This window comes from Brienomyrus brachyistius, chromosome 4 (genome assembly GCF_023856365.1).
Source record: "Brienomyrus brachyistius isolate T26 chromosome 4, BBRACH_0.4, whole genome shotgun sequence".
Lineage (NCBI taxonomy): Eukaryota > Metazoa > Chordata > Actinopteri > Osteoglossiformes > Mormyridae > Brienomyrus > Brienomyrus brachyistius.
Genome location: NC_064536.1, coordinates 5,297,310 through 5,319,818, shown reverse-complemented (window position 1 = coordinate 5,319,818; position 22,509 = coordinate 5,297,310). Strand labels below are relative to the sequence as shown.

The following is a 22,509-nucleotide window of genomic DNA, read 5'->3' as shown; positions in this document are numbered from 1 at the left end:
CTCACAGTGCCAAAACCACTGGTAAATGGTTTACTGACCATGGTATTACTGTGCTCAATTGGCCTGCCTACTCTCCTGACCTGAACCCCATAGAGAATCTGTGGGATATTGTGAAGAGAAAGTTGAGAGACGCAAGACCCAACACTCTGGATGAGCTTAAGGCCGCTATCGAAGCATCCTGGATCTCCATAACACCTCAGCAGTGCCACAGGCTGATTGCCTCCATGCCACGCTGCATTGAAGCAGTCATTTCTGCAAAAGGATTCCCGACCAAGTATTGAGTGCATAACTGAACATAATTATTTGAAGGTTGACTTTTTTGGTATTAAAAACACTTTTCTTTTATTGGTCGGATGAAATATGCTAATTTTTTGAGACAGGAATTTTGGGTTTTTCATGAGCTGTATGCCAAAATCATCAATATTAAAACAATAAAAGGCTTGAACTACTTCAGTTGTGTGTAATGAATCTAAAATATATGAAAGTCTAATGTTTATCAGTACATTACAGAAAATAATGAACTTTTTCACAATATGCTAATTTTTTGAGAAGGACCTGTATATACAGCCATGGGAAAAATTAAGAGACCACAACACAGTTTTTTGTTTCACTCATTTCTCAATTTATGGGTGTGCGTCTGTGAATAACATAATTTTTTCTTGCAAACTGCAGCCTGATTCTTCTCTGCTTCTCATTAATGAAGAGCTTCTTCCTTGCTTTATGGGAATTCAGTCCTGCTTCTAGGACTCTGATACAAACTGTCCTAGCAGTGCACTTTACACCTGCACTTAATGTTTCCCGTTCCTTTAGAAGGTCACTTGATGTCATCCTATGATTCATGAGAAACTGTCAGATAAGTTGACAGTCATCTCTGGCGTTAGAAAGTCGCTTCTGCCCTCTACCTGGCTGGTTTCTGGTCGTTCCCAGTGTCTCCTGCTTCACCTTATTCCTTTATACTGCTGACTTAGAAACTTTGAACCTGAAAGCAACGTGCTGTTCAGCATAGCATTTAAAATGCAAATTTGTTTAAAAATATAGAGTGGTCTCTTAATTTTTTCCATGGTTTTACATTGTTTTTATTTTACTGTTTATACTCTGTTTCACATTAAGTTGTGTCTCCGATCCAAATTATATTTCCTAATGGAAATTACAATTCCGAAAACCCACTGCAATCCAAATGGTGACGCCCACAGCACAGTACAACTGCCTAGGCCTCATTCTTTGAGCGCAATACCACTACTCACTCATGTTTAAACAGGGTCATAATCCAGGGGCCTGTATCAGTAAGCAGGATCTGCTTCTTAGCCGGATAACTTGTCGGATTTAAGGTAGTCTGGGATAAACCTTTACACTGTGGTACCTTAAATCCGACAAGTTATCTGACTACACAAGAAATCCAGCCTCGTGATACTGGCCCCAGAGCTTTCCTGTTAACTTCATTAACACTCTCTATCAAAAATGGCATTAATAAATAATACCCTGATAATTAGTGATCAGTTAATATGGGTCCTGCGGTACGGCCATGTACGGAAACGCAGAAAATCCACTCAAAACTGTTTTTGTTTTCTTTTTGCGTCTGTTTTTGTTTTTCTCTCTAGTTATTTTGGAACAATGAGCGGCACATTTCCGGCCCGTACGCACAGAAAGACTCGTAAAACTACACCGAGTTTCCTTGCTGTGGTCCTTCTACAACCTCCACCACAAGTGCAGTCACCTATCTCAGCTAGAAAAAAAAGCCATTTCCTATAGGCACATCTGCAGCGAGCTGCCGACCTCCACGACGCTAACAGCTCTGCTGGCCCACTCGGCGCCCCGCGCCTCGCGGCTTCCTGTCCAACGCCCACCGGCCCCTTGTCTCACATTCGAATTTCCCCCGCCTCCCGGCTGCCTCGTGATTCAGCACACGCTGACATGCCAGAGAGCATTGTGGGGTTTTCCTGTTCACTCGACCTGACCTTCAGCGGGCTCCGAGCAACCGATTGCGTCAATCCAGACCACAGGTTTTTATGCGTACCTTCCTGTGATTTACAGCCATTTTTTTTTCGCCGAAAAACGGTGTTGCGATACCTAGAAAAGTAGTAGGCCGGTATATGCTGTGGTGTGTTCCTGTTGAAGGGGCACCCAGTAAGGCCCAGACACATCTTCAGTTTATGGATTAAGCCACAAATGTATGATTTGATTTGAGGAATGACAGCATCCACTGCAGCACAAGGATGGATCCGAGTTAATTTTGACAGAAATGAAACAACAAACCTTCACTTTTTTTGTGGTGTTTCATAAAGAAACAATTGGCTTTCAGTATTGAATATAACTTATATAAGTATTTATTCAAATTCATAGACCGTTTTACAATAGATTTTTCAGACCGTTTTTAATGCGATTGTTTTTTATTGACAGGAAAAAAGATGGTAACACAAACTTACGTATTACTGGCAGTATGACTCATGCCAAATTATGATAAAAAAAAAAAAGGAGCAGCGTAAGATCACTCATTGATAAAAGCGCCTTTCTGTGAGTCGTCTGGGAAAGCACCGCAGTGGAACACGCTTCAAACCGTGAAGTACATGTGACAATTTCACATGGCCGTGCTTAAATACTGTACGGCACTTGTCTGGTTTCTGTAAACGCCTCTGTTGTTTGTTGTTAAGTTCTCATATACAAAACCACAAATCAAACCAGAAACTACGGGACCAGTCTACGAAGATCGCTAAAAATAGACACCTTTCAAAAATGCAAGTGTAAAATAGATACCCCTCAAAATATAGCTGTCTGGAAATTACTATGTTCACCGTGTCTTTGTCTGTTTACTGCCACTTTCTCTATTTTCGATGAGTGAACGATAAACAAGACACTTTATATTTCTGATGACTCAGTTGTACTGTCTTTAGCGCTTTTATCTTCTGATAACAGCTAAGTACTTCTTCCCCAAGTTGCACAAGGGAAAACACATCACAGTTTAGCAGACTTCCATTTGATCGGTATTGGAAAAATGACTAACTACCGTGCCAGTGTTAGTTTTAAAGAAAGTGACAAGATGGGGGAGGGGACATGCTGGGGAGCTGGCAGTGACATTACAACCGGGGACATGCAGGTGGAATTTGAAATAGCGACCCATATAAGATGAGACATCGCAGAGTCGGAAAGGTATGCATCCTAACTTCCACCTGGGTCTCCGTGTGCTCGTGTTCAGGGAAATAACTGTTAGGCCTGTTTTTTTTTTTTCGATGAGTGCAGCAGTGAAGAATTTCTGCATGTCATCTTTTATTTTTATACCCTGGATGCAGAAGAACAGCCACTGCGGGCTGCGGATACTGTGACGTGTGACTAATATTTCAACCCGAGTTCATTCTTAGGATATTGTAAATCCAAAAAAAAAAAAATCCTTGACATGCTAGATTGTTATTAATTTAAAACAAGGCATAAATGCATTGTAAATCTCCTGCTATTATCTGATCCCAGCCAGCTATGTTGGCGTAGGCAAGGCATTCTGGGTAAAATGTAGATAGATGCACTTGAATGATTAGTATACTTTCTACTTCTGATATATTAGAAACATTTTACTGGTTCATTACTGTTACATAACATTCTAAAGTTTCAAATTCCTGTGAACAGTTTTGTAGAACACAATAATGGTGTGCTGAAAAGTAGTATTATTCAATTTGTAATGAGGAGTTCATTTTTCAGATTCACTAGGCCCGGTGTTTATGAAAAGAAGCTTGAATCGCACTAGCAATGGCTTATCGGAAGGATTCTGGATATGGTTGATGACAATTTTTATCATCAGGCACCTCCCCACTCAACAAATGAATTGCTGGGACCCTCCCCACGTTGGTCCATGATGTAATATTATCAGGCTGAAACACAGTCCCACTTGACAAGGGGTGTTCTCATTAAAATTCTGGAGTCAATAAGCAGAACAATAATCATTTCCATTTTAATCTCTTTGGTTCCTCGGGAAAGATTATTTGGCTTCATTATAAACAATGAAAAATTCATTTTAAACTCCCTACTGCTATTACTTTATCTTCTAGTAACTCGTTTCTTGAACAGGCCTGCAGCATAAATATTTTTGGAGTAACATCTCGTTCACACGTGCGAGGTTATATAACTGTGCCCATATATAAATTATTAGGACAATGAATAGATCTTCCAAACGCCGTAGCAGAAAGGTTCTCTCCGAGAAGCAGGGCTCTTCCTCGCGTGGTCATTCGGTAACTTCCATATAACTCGGTCGCATCGAGTTTTATAAAGCATCACGCGGCCATACAGGTCAGTACATTTTGATGAGTGGAGAGGGAAGTCCCCTTCTGCTTTTTCCCGTCAGATTGTTTAATGCACTTACTGCGCCTCACTGAGGGCGACACCGCAGACGGAGATCGAACTACATATCCCAGGGTGCACCAGCAGCCAGCGACTTTACGACATTTGACAGCCAGCCTGGCTGCGGGCGCAGGCGGACTGACCGGCGGCGGCGGCGCTTTGGTTCCTGCGGGCGGCGTTTACTGCGCGTCGCGACGGGAAGCTGAGCGCTCCGAAACCCGGAGGGAGTATTGAGCCGTCCCGGCTGCTGAACGTCGGACGCCTGTGCTTGAAATGGGAAACGGGATTAATAAGGTATTTCGCACGCTGTAATTCCGTCGCAGTTCAAGTTTGAAGAACCTTATTTGCCCTTTTTTACTTTTCTTTTTAAACCAGTTGCATTATTATTACTATAATTCTTTTTTATTGTTATTAGTAGTAGTAGTAGTAGTATTGTTTTTGTTACTTGTTAAATATCTTAGCTGCATCTGTCGTGCATGCCTAGACGCAGGGGATCATTGTGCATGTTTTGTGCAGAGATCCCGTACTTGGGAGACGGCTGAGCCTGGCCGCTACATGAGTGGGTTAGTGTGTTAGATGACAGCCACTGCGTAATATAATAATGTTAATGTCGGTCACAGACTCCCTACACACGCTGCCTTCGGAGGTGGGCGATGAGTGCACGCGAGTACGGATCTCATTTTCATGGACAATTTAAGCAGGAACACGTTTCTTGTTAAATGCCTTAAGAGTGTTAGTCCTAATGCATTCGACGTTAAACAATTCCTCCTGCTTTGATAGCTGGAAGTTCGCCGGTTGCTATTTAGCTGTTGTTACTTTGCACGTATGATAAGTGCTGCCATCTGAGGACACTGGGGCCGTTATTGATCACAAACCATTTAGACTAATGTAGGGCCTTCCCTCTGAAAAGTACCAAGAACCATTACCTCTCATACTGCAATCATCATATTGCTATAGATAAATGTTATCTAATCAAGGGTGTGCATGGGGATTTTTGGCTTGCTTTAATGGCCTCATATAAACTAAAAACCTTTGCTCTCCCTCTTGACGTTTGTTTAGTATAATGTTTTTCAGACTATTTAAGCTTATACTCTATGTCCACATTGTAGGGATTGGGAAAAAATCAGGCAAATTCTGGTGCCACTAGCCGATGGATTATCTAAGGCTGATGTCATGCCTCAGGCACCACTTCCTGCTCTGATCTGTTACTTGCTGCTCTGATCTGATACTTGCTTGCTCTGATCTGTTACTTGCTTGCTCTGATCTGTTACTTGCTTGCTCTGATCTGTTACTTGCTTGCTCTGATCTGTTACTTGCTTGCTCTGATCTGTTACTTGCTTGCTCTGATCTGTTACTTGCTTGCTCTGATCTGTTACTTGCTTGCTCTGATCTGTTACTTGCTGTGTCATGTCTCCCTTTGATGAAGACACCTCTGCCATCCCCATGTTATCGGTTACTCACTCACCAGGCACTTTTGGTGGGTTGGCCTGGCTGGTCATATTTAGCATTTTTCCGCTGGGGTGGAGAGATCGTGCGAATCTTAGACATCTTACCACAGCGAGGTACCGGGGGGATGGGCTGGAGAGATGAGGCAAAGAAAAGCTTGGTGTTATGTGTTGAGGTGTCTCATGCAGTCCTAAGGTAGATGTTAGTGGCCGAGGGAGGGAGGGGGGACACCTCTGTTGATGTGAGGTCTTCAGTCAGTTGATTATAAAGGACAGGCTTCTGTGTTGTGCAGATCGTAATGTACTACTGTGATAGAAATGCATGACATTTCCTCTTTATCAATGGCACCAGCAATCAGTCGCCTTTAAATATAATAGGCCTTCATAGCACCCCCCGCCCAACCCAAGGCCACCTAATATTTAAAACCCCCTCACCCTTCACTTATGTGTAGTGATATTCCAACTTGGTGAAGTCTGAGAATAGAATATGATGTCGTCGGTTTTTTTTTTTTTTTTTTTTTACCAATCAGCTCTTGACCTGTCGGTTTGCTCATTTTTAGGTGCTGCCTGACCTGTACCTGGGAAATTTTAAAGGTAAGTGACTAATGCCAGACCCCAGGACTGCAGCGGAGACAAAGCAGGTCCATTAAAGCAGAAAATGCAGCAGCAGAATGAGGCACAAATCACCCGTGGAAGAGGGTAGTGAAGTCGAGTGCGACGTCCACCGTCGCAGCTTTGACTGCGCCCAGAATAGGGCATCGTAGCGATGCATTACAGACGTCATTGCCAGGGCTTTCCATGTGACTGCATTTGTCAAAGAGAGGGATATCGCAAGAAATATGATCGCATTAGGAGGCGTTGACCTGTGCAGCCTGCTGCAAATTGCATTTACCCCTGCCCCCCCCCTCCTTTCAGATGCCCGGGATAAGGAGCAGCTGGCGAAGTACAATATCACACACATTCTGTCCATCCATGACAGTGCTGCCCCGCTGCTGCAGGTAAGGAGGTACTGTTCGTCCCCGTGGCTTTGGGGGGGGGGGGGTTCCAGGCATCTTGGAAAATCGGCGTTGCCTTCTTTGTGTTCCCGAAACAGTGCTGTAATGCTATTCACTGGGTTTGTCTTTGGCTGACGCCGTCCCGCCGGGACTGCTGACCCGTGACGCGGGATCGTGTTTCCGTCCTGAGGCACTTTGTCTGCCTGAGGGCACAGACTGGATCGGAACCGCGGTACTGCAAGACCCACCTCAGATTTCCCAGCGGGCCTCTGTCCTAAAAAGATGCCCTGGGTTATTGTCCACAATGCATTTACCCAATATCTGTGTTTCATCTTGGACGTCAACCGGTTGTTTTGTCATCAGCCTGTATTTGCCGTATTTATTGTAATATCAGGTGTCAGCAGGTTCTATATAGAATTTTCTCTGTCAGCAAGAAACTCATGAGAGTTTTACTTACACAAAAATGTTCTGTGGGCAGAGCAAAAACTGATTGGTTCTCTCTCTAAACCAATCAGATTGTAGAGGAGATGGGTTTACGCAATTAGCGGACGCTGGACCAAGACATCTAATTGGATGGTCCCACCTCCTCTAGTTGCTTGTACCCACCTCCTCTACAATCTGATTGGTCATATCTCTGAGCCAATCAGATATGCTCTACTCATATTTTTGTGCAAGAAAAACTCTCACGAGCCCCCAGGGAGCTACCTTTATGCGAGTCCTGGGGCTGGGGTGGCCAGGGAGGGCTTATTCCGGAAAGGCCCCAGTGGAGCACCTTCTGCTTTGCTGGGTCATCTGACCCATGTTGTCTTCCCACTTGGCTCCATTTAACATGCTTCCTCTGCCTCCACGGAGCTTCAGCGTCCTGTAAAAGGCGAGGAAGGAGCGGGGGCGGGGGGGGGGGGCGGGGGGAGGCCCGCGAAAAGCGACATCCGCGAGAACATTTTCACGGCTGCCGCGTCAAACATAGTAACGGCGCGTCTCTGTAGCTGAGAAACGCCGGCAGAGCCGCGAAGTTGCCGTTTCGCCGCTCTGCTGGGATCCATCTGATGTGTGGAAAAGCTTGAGAAGGAACCCGGAGTGCTCTCACGGATGCCGGGTCTGCTTTGATCCGGACGGGAGAACACGCTCCTTCTGAGCCGTGACTTGTGATCTCTCCGCATCTCTTTCTCCCCGAAATAAACCTCGTCCGCCCAGCAGGATGTCTGTTTTCACTCGGACCGTGATGGCCGTTCAGAGATGCCAATGGGGTGCCACGAGACCGAAGGAGATGCTAATTCTTGTTTTTGCTCACTCGTCTTTGCTGCCCCATGTGACGTTATTGATGTCCTGCTCAATGATGCCACCTGTGATGCTTCGCAATCAGGAGCGACAGATTTCAGCCGTCGAACCGTGAGACTATAGTTGGGCATGGAAAGAACTCAGACCTCGGATCATCTGCCAGTTGCCTTTTGCAATCCCCAGTCAGAAATGCCCCCATCTGTAATTTTAACATTTTTGTTCGAGGCACAGAGTTTGCAGCGGTTGTGTTAATCTAACCTTGTCGCGTGTTTTGGGTATTAAAGGCATTTTACTGTGCTTTTGGGGAGCGGAACCTCACATCATCATCCAATTTCCTCTGCTTCACATCTGATAACTACTATAATCAGAATAGTGGCATATAGTCTGTGTTTTATGTTGCCAATTTGTTCATTTCACCATCAACTGAGGTGCATTTTGTTGTGCAAAAGGGGGTCGGGGAGCTTAGACTGGCCTTTTTATTTGTCCACCCTAAAAATGGAGGCTACAATGACATCATACTTTTCTGCCCACTCGCGCACCATTTTAACCCATTGGCCACACCCCCCTCATTATGGTTTCACGTCAATAGTTCGTGTACTAGCCAAGGTTGCCTCGCGCTGCTCTGAGCGTAAAACATCACAAATGCGGTTTGGGGGAGCTCAAAATCCTTATGGTGGTTTCATTTTTACCCCTCCATGGCAGATTTGTTAAGACTGGCGTTGAGGACCCGAACGCAGGCGATAGATCACCGAGACAGTCCCTGCTTGTGGGTGACCTTTCTGGAGTGGAAATGATGCACAGGACGCATTTAATGTGCCCCCTGCTGCATGGCTTTGGTTAAATAATGCATTTTATCTGTCTGTGTGAGACTCGGCCCCTGGCTTTTAGCTGTCTGGCATGTGTGCCTGCATGCTGAAGCTAATGGGATGGATCTTGCTGCCCCGGCTGTGACAGTCGTTACTTAAAACAAGAATTAACTTAAAGACGCAAGGTGCCCTGTGTGAAAGATGTCAGAGGTGAACAGATGGATATTTGGGCCATTAGTTTGCAGATGGACGTCTCTGCACGCTCTATGTCTGAAACATCTGCGCGCTTGGGTACACAGAGAAACTCCAGTTGCACCATTGTCTCAGTGAAGGCTGCTCGCGGCCGGGCACCCAACTTTGAGGTAGCGTCTTGAAACACGAGGCCTCCTTTCTCCCCACAGGAGATGACCTACCTATGCATTCCTGCCTCAGACCTACCAAGCCAAGATCTGTGAGTATCCACAAGACGCTACCATCCACACTGATTCTGTGGGAAGCACTGGCACTCTGTCAGACTGATCACAGTGAAACCTGCATTTTTTTTTTTTGTTAAAAAAAAAAAATCAAAATTAAATGAAAACCGGTATTGAGAGACTTACACGCCAACATGCTAACCACACGCGCACACACATAGGCGCTGCCTTCCTGTTCGGTGGAGGAAGGTTTTCTTGTCTGCTACAGGAAGGAAGTTCATAGCTCTGCTGTGCTCCATCACTATTTTTACCTCTGTGGGCCTTGATGCCCCCCAGCAGCCGCTTGCTGGCGTCCGGGCGACGTATTGGAGCGGCACCCAGATGGCCAAACATTACAACAGAGGCTGTTTGGCTGGGCTGCTTTTTTCTGATCCAATCAGCTCCTTTCCAGAGGATGATTGACAACTGTGCTGCCCACTCTCATTTCTCCATCCATTGGTGGGCGGTGGGAAAAGCATGGTATCCTGAAAGTGATCTGTATGGGCACAAAAATACAACGAAACCAGAGTTTAAGACGAATGTGACTTTATTTCTCTTTTCTTTTTTTTTTTTAAATAGAAGATCGACCAGATCCTTTACCTCTGTGATGGAGGTGTAGGATGTAGATATTGCAGCCCTCCGTCGTATTTATAATCTGCATGTGATTTTTCTCCATCGTCAACCAGGACACAGCATTTCAAGGACAGCATCGCATTCATTCATGAGTCCCGCCTGAAGGGAGAGGGATGCCTGGTCCACTGGTGAGTCAGATCCGCTGCACTTGTGCACAAGCTACAACACCCAGGGCTGGACAGCCCGCTGTCGGCGTGACGAGCTGTAGGTCGACTCCTAGCTCGTCCTGCTCGTGTTCGATCGGCAGGTCCTGGGTCTGTCCGCGCTCAGCTGCACGTCGCTGTTTTTTTAGGCGTAAGCCTGGTGCTTAAACACGTGCTGGGATCCTTATTCCTCACTGAGAGTTAATAATTCATCTGTCTTCGGGGCAGTGTCCCGCTACGGGATCGCAGAGGATATTCTGGGCGGCGTAGAACGCGAGCCGGGGAAACACCCTGGATAGGATGTCAGTCCATCACCGGGCACACACACACACACACACACACACACTCAGACCCTGTAGGTATAGTGAAGCAGTGATTCCCATAAAATTCAGCTAGCTCCTCATTATGTTGCTTAATCCAGTGCAGTGTAGAGCTGTACCTATTAATAAAGCTGGAGTGTTTCTGTTGGGGGCAGAGGCATGGACCCCCTCCCAAGGCTTGAACCCCCAGCCTTTCTAGTAAACCAGCAGACCAGGTTAAGCGTACAGAGTGTATTGTTGTGTTTTTATTTTATTTTATTTTTTTGACCACGTGTGATCTCGCGGGATAGAGCAGCCAGCTGTCGAGAGAAGCAGCCGTTTTGCCGGCGCAGTGAGTATTATTAGCGCAGTTAGTGTCATCGGCGCCCGGCGATGGTGGAGGAGGCCATGGGCGCTCCGGAGTAAGGTCATCAGGCGCCGCCCGAGGAGGATAGCCGAATGATTTACACCCGTCCCTCACCCTCTGTCTTCTCGGGGGGGGTATCCCACGGCAGCCTGGCAGGCGTGTCCCGCAGCGTCACCCTGGTAGTCGCCTACATCATGACCGTCACCGGGCTGGGATGGCAGGATGCCCTCAGCGCCGTGCGGGTCGCCCGCCCCTGCGCCGGCCCCAACGCCGGCTTCCTGCGGCAGCTAGAGGAATTCCAGAGCGACCAGCTGGCCCACGTAAGTGTGTTCCTCCTGTGGGCCTGCTGACAAGTAACTGGGAAGTCGCCCGAAGTTCTAGTTTCAGAAGAAGTGTCTTCTCGGTCTTCTGCCGGGAATTGAAACCGTGACTGTTTTCATCACGGTATATAAGGCATGATTATTGACTGTTGTTTAAGATTCAGGTGGAAAAAAAAACACCACTGATTATTCTTAGGAAACATGCAAGTAGCTTGACACTGCACTCATGTACAATGAGAAGTTATCAAAAGGATATCAGATAGTGATGACTGCGATGAAGTCGCCGTACTCTCCTGTGTCCATTGCAGATCGTCGGTCCGCTTTTCGTAGCGACTTATCTGCCACAGGGTCACACTGAGCCTATCACAGGCGGCACACTCTCAGAAAAGAGGGGAAGAAGTTGTGCCTTTGCTTGCACCTGGGACTGTACCCGCAAGGGTCTGCCATTTGTACCCTTAGCTGTAAGTAATTGTACCTTTTAAGGTAGAGAAATGGGCTCTGAGGAACATTTCTGTGCCATTTATGGTACATTAATACTGTTTGTACCTTTGGGTTGTTCCAGAGTCCATTTCTGTACCTTAAAATGTATAATTATAAGGGTATAGCCCTAGGAACAAGCAAAGGTACAACTTCTTACCCTTTTTTTTTCCTGAGAGTGAGCAGTGAACGAGGCAGAGGACACTCTGGCTGGGATGCTGGTCCCGGCCGACCCGTTTAAATGAATTTTTGTTTAAATGAGGACAAGCTCATCCCTGTCTTCCCCCCAGTACAGGGCGTGGCTAAAGGAGAAGTACAAGGAGAGCCCGTTTAACGACGAGGAGGAGGTCCAGACCCTGCTGTCCCAGAAACCCAAGGCCAACGGAGACGATGTGGCCCAGCCAGGGCTGCGTGCTACCTGACGTTCACTGTGTCTGGGGCGACCCCTCTGTTACTCACTTTCTCTCGGTGTCGGATGGTGCCTGTCAGCCTTGGGCTGGAGTCTGAAGGGTTACACAAGGGAGGTGGACATTTCTATGTGCAATAGAGTCAATGTTGTGTTCCTTTATTCAGAAACTCTCCAAGTCCATGTAAATATGCAAAGTGTGTGTTTGTTTTTTTTTTAACAATCTAAATGAACCTTTGTATTGTACATGTAAAATTTTGGTAATTTCTATTTAGAAATTTCATTTTGTAATGCAAAAAAATGTTTGTGTTTTTTTTCCAAAATTTTCAAAACGGCAGTTAAGTTTAAAACAAACAACCAGTTTAAGCTGTCTACTTAACTTTTTAGAATGTTCTAGAGTGTTTTTTTCCCCCAATATCATTACGTTTAAGCAGTAATGTTTGAAAGCAGGAAGAGACTAAACATTTCTTAAGAGAAAATAAAATACATGTGTATATTAATGGCAGAACGGTGGTTTCTTTGGTGCAATTTTTTAGTTGATTCTAGGGTTTGTTATAGAGACATAAAAAAAAACTTTGAACTGAAATAAGAAACAAATATCATCTGAGTCGTTTTTTTCCAGTAGATATGGATTATGGTGAACCTGGAAATAAAAACGTGATTTTCTCCAGGTAATTACTTCATTTTGAGAGTCTTCATTGCACAAAACATGTCAACAGCCAAAAAGCCCATTAAAGTAATAAAAAGAGACCCAAACTACTCGAGTATCCTTTCCGTGAAGTTTTCAATTTGTGTACTGTAGTGGATATAGAGATTTTTTTCTTTCTTTTTCTGTATTTGAATGAGAACGGGGCATTTTTGTAAGAACACATCTTCACCCGTATTTTAAACCAGTTGCCATGACGTAACGTGTCCCGACATTCTGTCTTGATGTCTTCCCAAAGACTTAAAATACAACCTTTTTTGTGTGATCCTTTAATTCTATCATTCTGCTTTTATAGACATGAAGCAGGTAAATTATACAAGTTTGCCAGTGTTCTGCTGTTGGTTCCAACAAAAACGACTGCGTGTCGTTGAGAGTGTAGTCCACAGGCATTATTTAGTGCGTTAATGATTTTTTTAGCACATCGGGCATCCGTGCGTAATTATTTTCCGCACGATTCTTTTAGTTGTTAGATAATGCCACCTTGGTACAACGTTTTATTCAAAAACTTGAGTTTCTTGTTTCTGAAAATACTTTTCCAGCATGCCCAATAAAACAATGCTGTTCAAGATGATATATCAAAAATGTTAGTGTGTAGTTCTGTGCATTGCGTAAATCTTCGTCTTTCTAGTCTCTAATAATCACGATATGTTTAATGCAAATAACAACAGCGAAGTGAACGTAAGTCATAGTTCACATTATTTCTTATGGACGTCTGGCATTAAGCATTTTGTAATCATAAGGTACCGAATTAGGGTACGATGCTGACCTGCACCCAGAAGGTGGCAATCATCGATAGATCGCTACAGTATGGGAGCGAAATCAGCACTGTAGTTACTCATGCGACCCGTACCAACCACTCTCACTTATTACAATGAATTGTTTAACTTCCTGCACCAGATATAAGCCAAATAAAGCGTTTATTGCCAAAACATGCTATAGGCTCTGATAGACCAAACTGGGTTGACCGATTCTGCTATAATCCATAAACTCTATTGGTTCAATATATCAACTATCGACGTGATAAAACGCAAGAAGGATGCACGCAGGTGAGTATTATTTCAGCTAAGTCGTGTTTGTTTTTTCCTTTTTTCTTCTGTAGGGAAACAATTGTTCCACTGTCCGCGGAGATTATGTGCCGATGGTGAGGGATTTCCCTGCTGTTTACTGTAGGTTCAGCGCAGATGAACTTCTGAGTTAAACTCCTCCCAATTGTTATTTAAGAATCAAGTTCCTCCTTCTCAGCACTTGTCAGGTCGATCTGAGTGTTAATAGGGTCGTAATTTCTCTAAGGTAAGATACGCCTGGTCTTGATCTTCACTAATAAGCTGCTATAAACAGACGTGAGTGTTATTTGCTATGGAATAATGCAAAATGAGGTAGCTGAATCAAATAATTAACTGATTATTTTCTTTTCAATTGGATATTTAAAATTCGCAAGTTTTGTGGATTAGAACATTTTAATTAAATCCGAGAATCTACACACGTAGTTTTCATCGGAGTATTATTATTATTATTATTATATCATCTTTTGCATTTTAAATGATAACGTCTGTTTCCAGCATAACTAAGCTGTGGCTGTTTATAGGACTAATACCGGGCGATGCATAAGATTATAAAAAGCATTTAGTCGATTGTTTATTGCACAAAAAGTAAGAAACTTTGAAGGACTGCTTGCCTTGTCCGGCTTGTGTATTTTTTGCTTAGACTGATCTAACAGGTGCTCGTATGAAAATGCTTCGTCCATCACCCGCCAATGTGTCTATTCTGTTGCATGCATTTTGACAGAAATGAATTTAGAGAGTGACTGCAACATGTCAGTCAGTTGTGGCAATGGAAAACTTAGGCAGTGGCTGATCGATCAGATTGACAGCGGAAAATACCCCGGATTGGTGTGGGAGAGTGACGACAAAACCATTTTCAGAATACCCTGGAAGCACGCTGGCAAACAGGACTATAATCGGGACGAGGATGCGGCGCTTTTCAAGGTAAATTACCGCGAATGAAACTGCACGCTTCGGAAGTTTCGTTGCTCTTCTCTGAACGTTTTTGTATAGTATAATATTTTATAGTATGATATCTAGTAAAAAAAAAAAAATATATATATATATATATATATATATATATATATAATATAAACATTGTCGTTTAACACCTTATATAACATTATGTGTCCTGTTCAGTGAGGTTGGATGATGAGTAGTCAGATATATCCAGGGACCAATTTAAGACTTATATCATCCGGCTTCAATAGATGACCTGAAATGCCCTGTCGTTATCTTCAGGGCACAATGAACGACGGTGTCATTCTGCGTTAGCGTTGCGGAGCACGCGGACAAGTCTGTGGATTTCAGCAATGAGAATCAGAACCGAGACCTCACTTGTACTCTCGTTTGCAGGCTTGGGCGCTGTTTAAGGGCAAATTCAGGGAAGGGATCGATAAACCGGACCCCCCGACGTGGAAAACGAGACTCCGGTGTGCGTTGAACAAAAGCAATGACTTCGACGAACTGGTAGAGAGGAGTCAACTGGATATATCTGACCCTTACAAAGTTTACAGAATCATCCCAGAAGGAGCCAAAAGGGGTGCGCACATTTTTATTATTGTTGTTCTTGTTAAATAACAAATGTTTCGTTTAAGGGCATTGTAGGGGATTTGTTTGGGTTTAATAGAGGTCATTTTTATAGCAGTAACTTTAAACAATGCATTAAAAGTTTCAAGATAACATCTACCCCATATAGATCCACTAAGATGGCAAATTAGACGGTGCATGCAGCACGCATGGGTGGTCGAGCCTCTCACCCAGCGCGTCACAAATGTCCTTTTTATCGACACCGAACATAAATAGTAGCTTGTTTTGACCTTGCTCAAGAAGCAGGAAATGCAGAGGAAACCAAGGCATGTGTTATGAGCTGAAAGGCGTCGGTCTGAGGTTCTCACTTGCTCAGGAGCGAATTGTGAAGCTGCCCTCCGCTCCTGCACGACGGAGAAGCGTGTTGTAAACGCGCGCCCCCACAGAACAGCGCCTTAGCTTTATTTATTCAACGTAACTTATCGGTTATGTTTTTCACTGGTGGGAGACGCAGGCCGCCTCCGAGTTTGACAGCCTGTATGTTCACTTCAGGCGCCAAGCAGATGAGCACAGAGGAGCCTACGAGCCACATGGACCTGGGCTACCCCATGCCGGTCCCCTACGCCATGCAAACTCAGGTGACTGCTAACGTCAGTGTTACGAAAAGCAGCATGTCGGGAGGGGGGGGGGGGGAGTGTTTGGAGGGTGTCACGGCAACTCGCTGTGGCCGGGGTGGGTGGGGGTGGTCTTTCGGAGTTTTCAGAAGCCGCAAGGCGGTGAGGACACTGACAAAAGAGCTTGGTCTTCTACTTGACCTTACCCATTAGATATAGCATTAGTGCATACCAGGGGAGTAATTAGAGGTGTACAGTCTGTACATACCATCCGTATCCCTCCACCTTGTATATATATGGGGTTCATAGCGCATGTTCTTCCTTCTGCGTGAGACGTTTTCCTGATTTTCTTCTGGTTCTCCTCACCGCAGGTGCCAAATTATATGGTGGGTCCCGAGCGACGGGATTGGAGGAGCTACGTTCCAGAACAGCATCACCACAGCGATCTGCCCTACGGCCACTACCAACCACGCGCCCTCCCCTGGCAGGCCCCGCCCTGTGACAATGGTAGGTGTCTGTATAGGTGCTGGAGGGGGGGCGGGGGGCGGACATGACAACCAAGGCTAAATTCCCATGTGCCGTCTCAGAGGGACAGCTGTGGCCCTACTTCTCCAAAGAGGCCCGAGGCTGTTCCCTCCCGGACGATGAAAGGGCACCATTGATGCTCAGCCGCGTCCGCGATGGCTGGAGCTCGAGAGGCTCAAAGCCCAATTGACACCACTGTCCGTGATTAAGGAACAAGTGGAGAGAGAAGGCAGTTGATGATAGATATCAGTGACTCATATGTTCCTGGGACAAGCAGGTCTTGAATCATTGATGAAAACGTTCTTTGTGGTCGGAGGGGATTTTTAAACAAACCTTTATTTGATGTTCTAAAGAAATATTATTTTTGCAGACAGCGCGTTTAGTTAAGGTTGTTGACTTCCTCCGCTGACTTTCCCCCCCCCCCCCCCCCCCCGCCTATTCGCAGGCTACCAGATCACCGGATCCTTTTACTCCTGCTCCCCAGCAGATTCCCAATCTCCCGCCTTTCCTCTGGATCCTAGCCGATCTGCAGAGACCTTGGCATTCTCTGGTAAAGAGATATACTGACCACACACACACACACACACAGAAGATACACACACAAAAAAGCACGACCAAGACATTCAAACACTCTCTATACTTGCCCTGTAGTGCCTGCTGTATAATAATGTCTGATTTTCCTTGCTTTGCTCATCTTTTGGAAAAGGTGCTGTAAATGTCATTAAAATGTTGATATTGATATAATGTTGTCTTATATTTGTATTCATATGAGTTTGTGGCTTCAGTTAACTCGACACAGGAGAGACCAAACTTAGGTCTTCATACAGTATTATGTTTTTTTTGCCTGCTTTTGTCTTTATCTGTGTTTTTTTTTTTTAACTATGGTGGTTGTTAATTCTGGATGAGAAAAGCCAAATGGCTGCCCATAAGAAGAACGCCTGTAAATTGCGCTTAGTCTGAGGCCATTGTGCTGCTCTGTACTGTGCCACATCTGATTTGCTTTGCATGAATTGTATCGTTGTGCTTTTTTTTTCTGTGCAAGTTTTCAGTAAAGATGAATGTGTTTAGGGCATTGAATCATACCTGTGTATAGTGCTTGAAAGATTTGTGTTTCGCAGACTGTAACTGCGGAATATGTTTTGTGTAATTGTTAATTGTTAATTTCAATGCAAATAAATACCATAATGTGTTTTCCATCTTAAATAATATTAAAATGCCCTATTAAGTAACAATATGTGTGTTTGCGTGTACTTTTTTCCCCCCCTATAATTTATTTTTAAATATCCTTGAAGCACCCCGGCACTGTGAGTATTGTGTATTGAGTTTAGTAAATAATTCGTAAATAAATAAAATAAAATAATTAGTAAATAAATGGTTGAATTTTAAGGCAGAGAACAGTGAGGAGAACGGAAAAGTGGGGATGCTTTAGCGTGTGAGACTGTTTATCGTGACACTGTTCTCTCCCCACGTTATTCGCCAGGAGAGCTGGCCGGTGACCCCAGTACGGAGTATCATCATTGCCTCATCTTGCTCCATCCGTGTGCATTGCCCACCCCCCCCCCCACCCCCACAGACCGCCAGCTGCACATCTGCCTGTACTACCGAGCGACCCTGGTGAAGGAGGTGACCACTGTCAGCCCCCAGGGCTGCATAATCTCATCCAGCCCCGAGGACAGGCAATGCGGCGGTGTCGAGCAGGTGCTCTTCCCTTTTCCGTATCCCCAGTCGCACTGCCGGGGCATGGAGCGACTGTCCGTCACACTGGAGCGGGGCGTGCTGCTGTGGTTGGCTCCCGGCGGCTTGTATGCCAAACGCCTCTGCCAGAAGCGCATCTACTGGGAAGGGCCGTCGGCTCCGTTCGCTGACCAGCCCAGCAAGTTGGAGAAGGAGCAGACCTGCAAGCTCTTTGACACACAGAGATTCCTGGCAGGTATGTGACCATATCCTATTTACACATACCTACCTACACTGCCTTTAAAAACCATCATGAATCACATACAGTAACCTTTAAAACTTTAAAATGTCAGCCACGTTTCTTAGACTTTATTACCCAAATCGGATGGTGGGAGGTTCATCGGCGGCACCGATATATTCGGGTAATCCCGGAAAGGCCTTGCGTCTCCAGACTTTCGGCAAAACCACTCTGTAGTTCACTACACTGGAAAAAAGTGTACCCCCCCCCCCCCCAAACCAGTGGCTTTTCAGTGAAGCGGCGAGAAACAGCCCCCGCCCACCATATCTCGGATTACAATATCTCATACTCAGTTCTCACGAAATAATAGCTAAGTCATTGATTATTGCCATGCAAATATCTCATTCCCACAGAGCCCAAGGACTGTCTGTACTATTGTCAATGCATTTGCAAATGTCCTTCAATAGTTTTATTAGGTTCTTGCTCTGTTAGAAATTGTTGTGTAGCTCCTGCTCCAATCCTGCTTAATCTCGTACCTGGGCATTCACTAGAGGCTCAGCCAAGCTGCACTAATGCATTGTTGACTCCTTGACAGCATGTATGTTTGTAGCGTGTTATTTGCCTCACTTGCACATCGCTTTGGACAAAAGCATTTCGTAAACATGTATAACGTAAATGTAAAGAAGTGCGATTTTGTCAACCGCTTAAGGCCTCTCTTACTGCTGGTTACATCTGCTCAGGTTCAAAGCCTTTCTATCCACACGTGTGGTTGCGAAACCTTAAAGGATCATCTTATTCATCCCCGCATCCTTATTGTCAGAGCTCCAGGGTTACGTCCATCGCAGCCGCCACGTGCCCAGGTTCCGCGTCGTGCTGAGTTTCGGGGACGAATACCCAGACCCACAGAAGCAGACGAAGATGATTACAGCTCAGGTAAGCTCCTCGTCCCTCAGCTCCACTTTCACACGTGCCGCAGTATCCTGAGCTACTGACTATTTATCCTCATGAGATTAACGGACAGCAAAGAATACAAAAAAAAAAAACCCTGATTGCACAGTTACAGACAATCACATTGTGGAGGACTTACAGTATGTTTATTTATAGCTGCTGGTTTCAGGTCAACAGCGTTAATTTTATGATTACCGGAACACTGTTTTCTCTATAGTTATTTTAAATCCGCCCCCTTCAGCTGCACGTGATCTGTCGACGTCGCACGCAAGCACGGTCTAGTGATGATCTGTGGTGGTTCGCCACAACGTCTAACAGAGCGGCGGTGCTGCACAATGGTGGCAGTTGTTTGCACTGATGCTGCATGCAGTTTCCAGCCTCAGACTACAGTGCTGCTTTGTGCGCCGCTTCCCTGATTCGCGGACGGATTTTATTTATTTTCGCACTGGTGGTGATGCGCTTAAGGATGCTATGGAACGATCGAGCCGCCCGTGCGCTTCGCAGTTACGTGGAAGAGGGTCCTGTAGAAAGGAAGACATTGTCACCTCTGCTTTCTGTTCTGCATTTTTTAGGTTGTGGAACAGGTTGTGAATTTTATTTTACGTTTTTTTTTCCCAAATAATAGGGCGTTTAGTCCAGTACTCCACCCCGATGCTGACTTCCTGACCCGGGGGGGGGGGGTAGCAGCGGCTACTGCGAGTGATTATTAACAGGGTCGTGCATGGATTTAGTCTCAAGCCTGGTGATGTTTCTGATTAGTCCGCCACACCCCACCCTCCTGTTGCAGACCTTGCACCTCGACAAGGATTCAGTTCAGTCGGCTATAGCGAGGTCATAATGATTAAGTGTCTTGTGAGTATCTCTAGTCTGGCCTGAGTTTGGCGTTTGGGGCTGAGCTCAACCGCCGTCGCCCCTGTCCTCAGATGGAACCTGTATTTGCCAAGCAGCTGCTCAGCTTCACGCAGTGCCGCCCTTAACACCCCAGGGTATGAACTGCTGCATCACGACCACGAAAGAGTCACACGCCACTCCGGCATACAGGAGTGAGGCCCGTCGCCTGGGACCCATGACAGCGACCTCAGATGACCTACCTGGCAGACCGACGGCAGAGGCAGCCCAAGAGAAGATGCACGATGGGGCTCTGGTTTGTATCATACTTCTCGTCGCTCACGTGGACGCCTGGGAGCCAGTGGCTCGAGCCAGTCAAACTAAGAAAGCTTGGCCTCTTCTCCAGCCATTTCTCCTCGAGTCACCGTCTCAGGGACATGCTTGTTCCGCATGATGAACTTTTCTTTGAGGGTCTTGGAGCTGCCGGAGGCCTTCGAGAGACTCTGAGTGCGTCTTAATTATCTCTTGTTTCATAGCTGGGATGCATCTTGGGGCGCTGTACTAACTGGGCCAGGTCTTCAGTCTCCGCCTGCCCCCGACGAGCACGGCCTCAGATGTTTTCAAATGGATTCATTAAAGCTTTTCTTAAATGCTTTGGCACATTTCATGAAACATACTTAACATAAGAGCATTTCTCAAAACAGTTCATGCATACAGCACAACACTATGGTTTAGTTGTAAAAGCCCGTAACTCACCCAAAACAATGAATTCATGTCTCAAAAGCAAATAATTCCACTAATAAATTAGTCAATGCTAAGATATATTGTTAAAATGTCGATGTAAGTAAGCTCCAGGAAGTTCATTGTCGCTGACTGATCATTTTTCTTTAGCAAACTGATACTTATTCATGTCAAAGACACCAGTATCGACACTGCAAGGCTATACATTACAGTATGCAAAGTTCACTGGCGAGAGAAAGCACTCGCATGCACAAGTAACTTCTTCAGATCTCAAGACACAGTACAATAGCAAACATAAAATTGTCACACAGCACTGTATAACACGAAACCAGCAACATGGCAATAGAATAACAACAGAAGGGCAGCAAAATCATGTACTGTGGGAAGCAAAAACACATCAATGTCACTGCAATTTATTGAATTTATTGAATATATATTTGAAAGCTTGGTTAACTGTTTTGCATGTGGTGACTAACACAATGATCACATATATGCATAGTGTGGGAAGCTACATAATCTATTTTGACCAACAAGACTAAAGCGGCTGACAATCGTGTCAAATGACGACAATTGTACAAAACCATTAGCACATATGTATTAAAACATTTGAAAATTTGTGTGAATCAATGAAAAAAATTATGTTCTGCTGTGCAGAAGTGACATTACTGTGTGGGGATCGCACTAGCTGCTTTGCAAATGTTAACTGTCATTTGAGAAATGCTCAAAAGCAAATTGAGAAAAACTGTAATATCAGGTTTGGATCTGGGTGTAGTACCAAGGATGTAGGACCAAAGTGAGGGCATTGTATTCATTGTACTAACCTGAATGTTTGTTAAAATTATATTTTTATTAAAGAATTTAAAGAACAAAAAGAAAAAGACAATATTCCACATTTATTTACTGAAGTCTTGCACTTGAACTGAAATGCGTTATTTCGCTTAGGCCTAGGTCACTCCATGCATATAATGCGGGTTAAGCTGCAAATTTCGTTGCTGGCTCCCTAGCATTAATGTGGCTTCATGCGTTACGGAGAATGGATGAAGGATGCATACATGGGGGCAGAGGTGTTGGTACCTGGCTGGAGTCGGGCAGGTTGACACTCTCTTTCCTGACACGCTGATCCTCGTGAAAACGTGTCCACCCTAGGAGTAGAGAGCTCTTACTCAGACTGATTTTGCTGAGGTGGCTCAGGTGTGGAATTATTCATTTGCTCATTACGCTTCTCACGTTTTGACCCTGACACCAAAACAGCAAGCGCAGAAAATCCTAGCTCTCGGAGCACAATTGAGCTTGATAGTATCGGCACCGTGACCGATATTGCTGGCCAACTGCAGTGAAATAAAGTTACAAAGAAGTTGGGAAGCTGCGATCTTCAAAGACGGTGATAAATACCATTGAAATCATAACACGGAAACTGCTAGAACTCTGCGGTGGGGGGATTACGAGGCCGTCATCTTACACACAAAATCTCGACAGTTAGGCGGAGGTAAACGTTCCACTGTTATTTCTTTAGCGCTTGTGTAAATGTGGTTAAGGTGAAGGCAGGAGGCACCACAGTGGTAAGAGTGATGTAGAGAAACTGCCCTGCGAAAACAGGGGGGACCTCAAGCGACATGAAACAGGAAGTCATTTACAGGTGCACAGGAAGACTCCCCCCAAGGAAAAAACACACACACTGATGTATATTATAGAAGTACTATAGCAATTCCGAGTATTGCAGTGCT

At 45.1% G+C, this 22,509-nt stretch overlaps 2 protein-coding genes across 4 annotated transcripts; both read left to right on the top strand.

Annotated features, from left to right (window-relative positions):
• The first annotated feature begins 4,142 nt into the window (after nt 1–4,142).
• LOC125740007 (dual specificity protein phosphatase 22-B-like) lies at nt 4,143–12,700 on the top strand. 3 transcript variants are annotated; one of them, XM_049010637.1, is made up of 7 exons: nt 4,143–4,614; nt 6,326–6,359; nt 6,681–6,763; nt 9,246–9,295; nt 9,983–10,057; nt 10,887–11,058; nt 11,831–12,700. In XM_049010637.1, exons 1-7 carry the CDS (start codon nt 4,594–4,596, stop codon nt 11,867–11,869), a joined length of 474 nt encoding a protein of 157 aa, XP_048866594.1. In that variant the 5' UTR covers nt 4,143–4,593; the 3' UTR covers nt 11,870–12,700. The 3 variants fall into 3 exon arrangements, with proteins under 3 accessions (XP_048866594.1, XP_048866592.1, XP_048866593.1); XM_049010635.1 differs by having other exon boundaries at nt 4,148–4,614; nt 11,826–12,700; XM_049010636.1 differs by lacking the exons at nt 4,143–4,614; nt 6,326–6,359; nt 6,681–6,763 and adding an exon at nt 7,787–8,804 and having other exon boundaries at nt 11,826–12,700.
• Nucleotides 12,701–13,784: 1,084 nt separating this feature from the next.
• LOC125740008 (interferon regulatory factor 4-like) lies at nt 13,785–20,704 on the top strand. The gene is made up of 9 exons (XM_049010638.1): nt 13,785–13,937; nt 14,433–14,632; nt 15,044–15,230; nt 15,770–15,855; nt 16,203–16,338; nt 16,802–16,906; nt 17,930–18,286; nt 19,089–19,201; nt 20,140–20,704. The coding sequence occupies exons 2-9, from the start codon at nt 14,435–14,437 to the stop codon at nt 20,191–20,193; spliced, it is 1,236 nt and encodes a 411-aa protein (XP_048866595.1). The 5' UTR covers nt 13,785–13,937; nt 14,433–14,434; the 3' UTR covers nt 20,194–20,704.
• The last annotated feature ends 1,805 nt before the right edge of the window (nt 20,705–22,509 follow it).